The sequence below is a fragment of the Rhinoraja longicauda genome, chromosome 42 (assembly GCF_053455715.1).
Source record: "Rhinoraja longicauda isolate Sanriku21f chromosome 42, sRhiLon1.1, whole genome shotgun sequence".
Taxonomy (NCBI): domain Eukaryota; kingdom Metazoa; phylum Chordata; class Chondrichthyes; order Rajiformes; family Arhynchobatidae; genus Rhinoraja; species Rhinoraja longicauda.
The window spans coordinates 10,896,566-10,905,134 of record NC_135994.1 but is presented as its reverse complement, the minus strand read 5'-3'; the positions used below and the strand labels follow the sequence as shown (position 1 = coordinate 10,905,134).

General features: G+C 52.9%; 1 protein-coding gene across 1 annotated transcript in view; it reads right to left on the bottom strand.

Annotated features, from left to right (window-relative positions):
• Positions 1-1,143: 1,143 nt before the first annotated feature.
• The window catches only part of fmnl3 (formin-like 3), a 210,896-nt gene continuing 203,470 nt past the window's right edge, over positions 1,144-8,569 (bottom strand). Inside the window, exons 26-27 of the mRNA XM_078431548.1 lie at positions 5,021-5,146; positions 1,144-1,235 (exon numbers count right to left, since the gene is read on the bottom strand). Of these exons, the coding sequence (XP_078287674.1) occupies positions 5,055-5,146 (92 nt within the window). The 3' untranslated portion in view covers positions 1,144-1,235; positions 5,021-5,054. The remainder of the gene's footprint in view (positions 1,236-5,020; positions 5,147-8,569) is intronic.

Sequence of the window (8,569 nt, the reverse complement as noted above, 5' to 3'; positions counted from 1 at the left end):
CGTGCGCCCAACATAATCGCCCCTTGGCAAAAGATAAACATTTCAAAATTGCGGAAGTGGGGAGCAAATGGATAACCAAGGACCAGGTAAAATCTGCGTAGTCTCGTCCTGCAGATAAATTAAGCATCTTCACAGGACTGAAACCCCACAGTTAATTCAAAAAGCACTTTCCTCTTGCAAGGAAAACACGCCTTTACATTCATGTCTGGATAGACCGTGTAGGTATTACTTTTCCCTTATGGTAGGGGAAGAAAATTATTGCTCCTTTGTTGAAAATCTTCCCTTCCCATAAAATGCAAGTGTCTGTAGCCATTGTTGCTGGTCTAAATATGGTTCCCAAGCTAACCCAAACACTGAGGGCTTACAGCGAGGAATGCTCCCAAATTCCACGCGGATTTAAAATCAATGTGAGGATAAGACAAGGAGGACAATCTTGCCTTGTGTTGCTGATGCTGAGATGTGGCCATGTTTGTGCGATCAGTGTTAAGACACAGACTTTGCAACGTCACGCGCTTAGTATCAGCAACACAGGCAAATCTCTTTGCCAATGCCCTTGCCACAGAAGCAGCTGGCATTTTAATCCAGCAATAGCAGACGGCATAGGTTCCTTTGGAGTTAGCACAGAAGGCCAATTCTACAGTAACAACAGAAAAAAAAAGTCTTAAATTAATCAAGACTAGAAGCACAGTAAAAAAATACTTCATAACACTGACGTGGAAAGGCATTCATTGTTCATGGCACTCCAACTCTGACTGGATGGACAAAACTTCTCTCCGAGTTTTCTCTCCCATTGAAAGAAGGGCTCTTCCCACCCGACCTGCAACGATTTGAGAGGTGGGATTTGGAATGCGTTGCAGGGGCACTTTCATTTGTTAAGGCAGCGGGCAGATCCTCGTTCCTCGATGTCGAGCACGATGTCCTTGTCCCGCTCCCACTGTGGTTTTCTCCATCGCGCCGTGCGTAATGGATGAGAAGATACGTGCTCAGGAACGTCCTCGTTTCAGAGTGACGTAGGAGCAAATGGAATGTCCATCCCCAGATGCTCCTCACAGGAACAGTCTTAAATAACACTGGTTTTGTTTGTAACTTCAATTCCTCCTCCTCCCCCTCCCCCCACCCCGCCCACCCCCCATCCCTCCAATCTCACCCAATCCCACCCAAGTCTTTTCTTCAGAGGTGTTTCCACACGTGCCACATCACCGCGTCTGCACGCCTGTACGGTCGCTTTCTGAGACCTACCGGACAAAAGGCAGAGGACAGTAAAGGGCTTTGGCACCAGTGCCTTCATTGTGTTGGTCAGACAGCAACAGCAAGGCGCAAAGAAGCAAAGTGACTGTGCGGGGGATGGGAGGGGAGGGGGGAGGGGGGTGGGGAGACAGAGGTGGGGGAGGGGGAGGGGAGCTGACACAATGGCAAGACATTAAGGTCCACACAAGAGTTGAGCAAGCAACAGTGACACCTCTGTGCATACACGCACATATCTCTCCAGCCAACAGGCGTGGTAAATGGCAAGTGGTTTGAAATGCAGAGCATCACCAGTGGTTTGCTACCCATCCGTCTCATTCACACAGGAGGGAGAGGTGGCACGGGCTGGCACCACCACGGAACACGTGAGCCATCACCAGCTGCCCGCATGCACTGGGCATGCACTGGGCATGCACTGGGCATGCACTGCTTCAGCTGCTTGCTTGCTGCTTTCCCCTCCTGCGCTGTGCTGTCCACGTGACCATCTAACTGGCCTGAAGTCAGCAAGACATGCTCCACATGGGCAGAGCAACATGGGTGAGAGCCAGAGGCCTTGGAGTGGGACGTTATCTAAAGCGTGCTTCACGTATCTTCTGACGGGCAACAGGGCGGTACAGCGGGTGGAGCTGCTGCCTCACAGCGCCAGAGACCTGGGTTCCATCCTGACCTTTGGATGCTGTCTGCCTGTGTGGAGTTTGAACGTTTTACCTGTGAGCGCGTGGGTTTCCTCCGGGTGCTCCGGTTTCCTCCTACATCTCAAAGACGTGTGGGTTTGCAGGTTAATCGGCCCCTCTGTAAATTGCCCCCTAGTGTGTGGCAAAGTTGGATAAGATGGGGAACTAGTGTGAACGGGTGGCCGATGGTCGGCATGGACTCGGTGGGCTGAAGGGCCTGTTTCCCTGCTGGATCTCTACACTAAAGGTATTAGGTGTGTTTACTTTCTTCATAGAAAGGAAGAGATGAGATGAGGGAGGGGGGAGGAGGGGAGAAGGAGGGCAGAGGGAGGGGAAGAGGGAGAGAGGGAGGGGGAGGAGGGAGGGGGAGGGGAGAGGGAGGGAGGGGGGAGGGGAGAGGGAGGGAGGGGGGAGGAGGGGAGAAGGAGGGCAGAGGGAGGGGGAGGGGAGAGGGAGGGAGGGGGAGGGGAGAGGGAGGGAGGGTGCGGGGAGGAGGGAGGGAGGGGAGAAGGAGGGAGGGAGGGGGGGAGGGAGGGGTGAGGAGGGAGGGGAGAGGGAGGGAGGGGAGGAGGGGTGGAGAGGGTGCTGCACCAATGCAGGAGAGGTTTGGGCCCAACGAGACCAATTGGTCTAGTTTATTTTAAAATTTGGGAAATAGGCGCCGCTTCTTTGTGCCACCTTGTGTCCTGTGCTTTGAAACAATTTGAGAACAACCAGCACAGCCTGACAACTGAAAAAACAAAGAGACTTGACTTGCAATCAACAGACTCAAATTATTCCTTTATCCAATCAAACAAGAGGTGCCCTTCTAAAACTTCTTTCCTGAAAGAAGGTCAAATAATGAGCAAGTGCCAATCCCTGCTTGTGGCATGGTGGTGCAGTGGCATGGTGGTGCAGTGGCATGGTGGTGCAGTGGCATGGTGGTGCAGTGGCATGGTGCAGTGGCATGGTGGTGCAGTGGCATGGTGCTTGTGGCATGGTGCAGTGGCATGGTGGTGCAGTGGCATGGTGGTGCAGTGGCATGGTGGTGCAGTGGCATGGTGGTGCAGTGGCATGGTGGTGCAGTGGCATGGTGGTGCAGTGGCATGGTGCTTGTGGCATGGTGGTGCAGTGGCATGGTGGTGCAGTGGCATGGTGGTGCAGTGGCATGGTGGTGCAGTGGCATGGTGGCACAGTGGCATGGTGGTGCAGTGGCATGGTGCAGTGGCATGGTGCAGTGGCATGGTGGTGCAGTGGCATGGTGCAGTGGCATGATGGTGCAGTGGCATGGTGCAGTGGCATGATGGTGCAGTGGCATGGTGGTGCAGTGGCATGGTGGTGCAGTGGCATGGTGCAGTGGCATGGTGGTGCAGTGGCATGGTGGTGCAGTGGCATGGTGCAGTGGCATGATGGTGCAGTGGCATGGTGCAGTGGCATGGTGGTGCAGTGGCATGGTGGTGCAGTGGCATGGTGGTGCAGTGGCATGGTGCAGTGGCATGATGGTGCAGTGGCATGGTGCAGTGGCATGATGGTGCAGTGGCATGGTGCAGTGGCATGATGGTGCAGTGGCATGGTGGTGCAGTGGCATGGTGCAGTGGCATGGTGGTGCAGTGGCATGGTGCAGTGGCATGGTGCAGTGGCATGATGGTGCAGTGGCATGATGGTGCAGTGGCATGGTGCAGTGGCATGGTGGTGCAGTGGCATGGTGCAGTGGCATGATGGTGCAGTGGCATGGTGCAGTGGCATGATGGTGCAGTGGCATGGTGGTGCAGTGGCATGGTGGTGCAGTGGCATGGTGCAGTGGCATGATGGTGCAGTGGCATGGTGGTGCAGTGGCATGGTGGTGCAGTGGCATGGTGGTGCAGTGGCATGGTGGTGCAGTGGCATGGTGCAGTGGCATGGTGGTGCAGTGGCATGGTGGTGCAGTGGCATGGTGGTGCAGTGGCATGGTGGCGCAGTGGCATGGTGGCGCAGTGGCATGGTGGCGCAGTGGCATGGTGGTGCAGTGGCATGGTGCAGTGGCATGATGGTGCAGTGGCATGGTGCAGTGGCATGATGGTGCAGTGGCATGGTGGTGCAGTGGCATGGTGCAGTGGCATGGTGGTGCAGTGGCATGGTGCAGTGGCATGGTGCAGTGGCATGATGATGCAGTGGCATGGTGCAGTGGCATGGTGGTGCAGTGGCATGGTGCAGTGGCATGATGGTGCAGTGGCATGGTGCAGTGGCATGATGGTGCAGTGGCATGGTGGTGCAGTGGCATGGTGGTGCAGTGGCATGGTGCAGTGGCATGATGGTGCAGTGGCATGGTGGTGCAGTGGCATGGTGGTGCAGTGGCATGGTGGTGCAGTGGCATGGTGGTGCAGTGGCATGGTGCAGTGGCATGGTGGTGCAGTGGCATGGTGGTGCAGTGGCATGGTGGCACAGTGGCATGGTGGCGCAGTGGCATGGTGGCGCAGTGGCATGGTGGCGCAGTGGCATGGTGGCGCAGTGGCATGGTGGCGCAGTGGCATGGTGGCGCAGTGGCATGGTGGCACAGTGGCATGGTGGCTGCCTCACAGCACCAGAGATGGTGTTAATGTGTGGGAATCACTGCACACTGCATCTCTGAACTAATCTAAACTAAAAGCATGCTATACAAAGCAACAGAAGATGGTGAAGAGATTGAAGGGCAGACCAATGCAGCTGTATGATATCAGACGCACAAAGACATAAGGTCACTCGCTGGCCCACCTGAAACACTTGTCTCACGTCGTGCCAACACAATGGCTTCCTGTAGGTGCAGCTCTGGTCAGCACCCATCAATGCCCTTTGCAATGGCCACTAAGACCAACAACCCTTCCCTGCCCCAAGCTGCCCACTGGTTCCCATCGCAACCCAAGCCCCAATCCAGGAGAGATGCTCTAACGGATAGCTGCATGCAGGTCGGCCTCAATCTCAGCCTCCATGGACAAGCTTGGGCTGTCCCTCCTTTTCACCATCGTCTGGAACATCGTGGGCGAGGCACAAAAAGCTGGTTTTAGGGGGCATTTGAAAGGAAGATTCTCAGATGGACCAGCATCTCAAATGAGCATTAGAAACGACAGCAAATGCAATAGGAGAGAGAGAAAAAAAATGGTATAAACCTGTCGCAATTGCAGACTGTAGAGGGCAGAAACGCTAACAGTTGGACTCGTCACACAACATCGTTTCACAGAAGAACCGAGAGCCCCGTTTGGCAGTCCGCGCTGTGAAGGGCACACTCTTCAGCACTGCAGGAGGAGGGTCGTGCGAGAGAGAGAGAGAGGGAAGGAAGGAAGGGCAAAAGGAGGGGGGGGGGGGGGGAAGGAAGCAAAAGGGATGGGGGAAGAAAAAGAAACCACATCAAATGACAGCCTTAATATGACAATGCATCAAATAACAGCACACACACTGGAAAGTTCAACCTTTGAAAGACCACCTCTTGCTGGGTTGATGCTGGATCATTAGCCAACACGTGAGGCTGGGACAGACTCACTGAAAATGAAGCGTCTTACGATGCTAGATGGATATTATCTTGCCCAGTCACTAGACTGCACCACCGCAGAGCAGAATATAGCAGGAAACAGCTCTAACTCTGCTCTAATACTTCCAGATTCATATTGTTTTGTGTTGGTGGGCTGTTGATGGGAGGATACATAACCATAATGAGAAGACATGCCCAGTCGCTTCACAGGGCCAGCAGCATAATCAATGACCAGACAGGGCCGGCAGCATAATCAATGACCAGACAGGGCCGGCAGCATAATCAATGACCAGATAGGGCCGGCAGCATAATCAATGACCATGACAAGACAGGGCCGGCAGCATAATCAATGACCATGACCAGACAGGGCCGGCAGCATTATCAAGGACCAGTCTCACCTGGCCACTCCCTCTTCAATCGCGCAAAAGGTAGAGAAGATGGACACAAAAAGCTGGAGTAGCTCAGCGGGACAGGCAGCATCTCTGGAGAGAAGGAATGGGTGACGTTTCGGGTCGAGATCCTTCTTCAGACTTTAGCCAGTCAGACTTCAGACTGACTTCAGACTTGAGTCAGACTTCAGACTCCAACATTTTGTGTCCATCTTCAGTTTAAACCAGCACCTGCAGTTCCTTCGAACACAAAAGGTACAGATGTGTGAAAACACACACCTCCAGTTTCAGGGACAGTTTCTTCCCAGCCAACTGAACCATCCTATCACCAGCTAGAGAGCAGTCCCAACCAGCCACCTACATCATTGGAAACCCTTGGACTATCTTTAATCAGACTTTACTGGACTTTATCTTGTGCTGAAGGTTATTCCTTGGTGCCTGGGGTGGGACTGGTCCTTGATTATGCTGGTGCCGAGGTGAAGTCCATTAAAACCTAGCGATCTCAGAGTTGATTAAGTAGGAAAATAACTGCAGATGCTGGTACAAATCAAAGGTATCACAAAATACTGGAGTAACTCAGCGGGACAGGCAGCATCTCAGGAGAGAAGGAATGGGTGACGTTTCGGGTCGAGACCCTTCTTCAGACTGAAGTTGATTCAGAGTTGATTAAGCTCAGTGTTCGTAAGCTCAGTAAGAAAAGTGGTGACTGCATTAAACGCAGGCCATTACTGAAATAATCGGAATCTGATCATTGCTGAGTAGCAAGACTGCAGCAGGTTTTAATGACAGTGATTCGATGCACCAAGCTGAACCAGCTTCTGTATCCTGCTCTTGTGCTTTGTCAGTCATCATCAAAAGAGTTAAAAAGTAAAGAGTATAAAAAAGACGGGACAGTTTCAATGTCTTTGGGTAATCATTCAATTGACAACAGCATCCAGATAAGAATGACTGAGATTCCACCTATCAAAGCAAAACAGTCATCACAGGGACGCTTAAGTCAACACCTTTGCAGTGGCTCCCTGTCCTCTCTCACATCGCCCCTCCCAGCATACACAGAAGGGAGAGGATGTTGACAGATTGGTGCACCATCGGGGCTAACCCTGACCTTCCCATCCAGACTGACTTGAACAATCTGCCCAACACGCGCCTGAAGTCCCACAAACCCTTCTGGTCTTCAGCCAAATCCCTGGAAGACTTTGACCCCAAGACTGAGTGGTGCAGAGCCTGGAAAGTGCCAACACCAACAACGGAGAGGTGATCACAGACCCCACAGTGAAACCACCGGGATCTGACCTCCATCGCAAGCAATGACTAACCCTGAACACGATCCACACCCTCCATGCAAGAACAGCCCATCACCTGCACAAGTGGGGGATGACAGACACAGCCCTGCTTGTGACTGCAGATATCCAGACCACACCATCCCACACATCCCTCGTGAATGGCGGCTCACTGCGGCTTGTCCCTGGTGGCATCAAGGCCATCCACCCAGCAACTGATGCTGCCTTGGCCTGGATGTTCACCCTTGGCCTACAATTTTAGGCTGTGCACGCCATACGCAAGAAGAAGAAGTCACAGAAAACACCTCTCCCTCGCCTCCTGCCTCAGCCCATCTCTAGACTAGAATATAAAAGCAGGGGTGTAATGCTGAGGCTGTACAAGGCGCTGGTCAGGCCACATTTGGAATATTGTGAGCAGTTTAGGCCCCCATATCTGAGGAAAGATGTGCTGGCTCTGGAGTGGGTCCAGAGGAGGTTTACAAGAATGATCCCAGGAATGAGTTAGTTAACATATGATGAGCGTTTGTCGGCACTGGGCCTGTACTCGCTGGAGTTTAGAAGGATGAGGGGGGACCTCATTGAAACGTACAGAATAGTGAGCGGCCTGGATAGTGGATGTGGAGAGGATGTTTCCACTAGTGGGAGAGTCTAGGACCAGAGGGTACAGCCTCAGAATAAAAGGAGGTACCTTTAGGAAGGAGATGAGGAGGAATTTCTTTAGTCAGAGGGTGGTGAATCTGTAGAATTCATTGCCACAGAGGCCGTCAGTGGATATATTTAAGGCAGAGATAGATAGATTGTTGATTAGTGCGGGTGTCAGGGGTTATGGGGGGAAGGCAGGAGAATGGGGTTGGGAGGGAGAGATAGACCAGCCATGATTGAATGGCGGAGTAGACTCGATGGGCCGAACGGCCTAATTCTGCTCCAATGTCTTAACCGATCACTATTTGAAAGCCCACGTTGGAAGGACATCAGAGGTTAAGCTCCAACACCTGGGGATTAGCAGAGTAGGAGGAAAAAGTCTACCAGGTAGGCAGTTGCCTTATACACAGCGTCGGAAGGATCTGCAGATGCTGGTTTACACCGAAGGTGGACATAAAAAGCTGGAGTAACTCAGTGGGCCAGGCAGCGTCTCTGGAGAAAAGGAATGGTGACGTTTCGGATTGAGAAGTGTCTGAAGAAGAGCCACGACCCGAAACGTCACCCATTCCTTTTCTCCAGAGATGCTGCCTGTACCCGCTGAGTTACTCCAGCATTTTGTGTCTATCTTCGATTTAAACCAGCATCTGCGGCTCTTTCCTACACGGGTTGCATTAGGGGGCTGGAGGTGCCTTTCATAGCCCCCCCTCATTTATTGGCGGTCGAGGAGGTAGTTGAGGCAGGGACTATCGCAACATTGAAGACAGGAACATGGATAGGATATGACAAACGCAGGCAAGTGGGACTAGGGTAGCTGGGACATGTTGGCCGGCGTGGGCAAGTTGGGCCAAAGGGCCTGCTTCCACGCTGTATCACTCGATG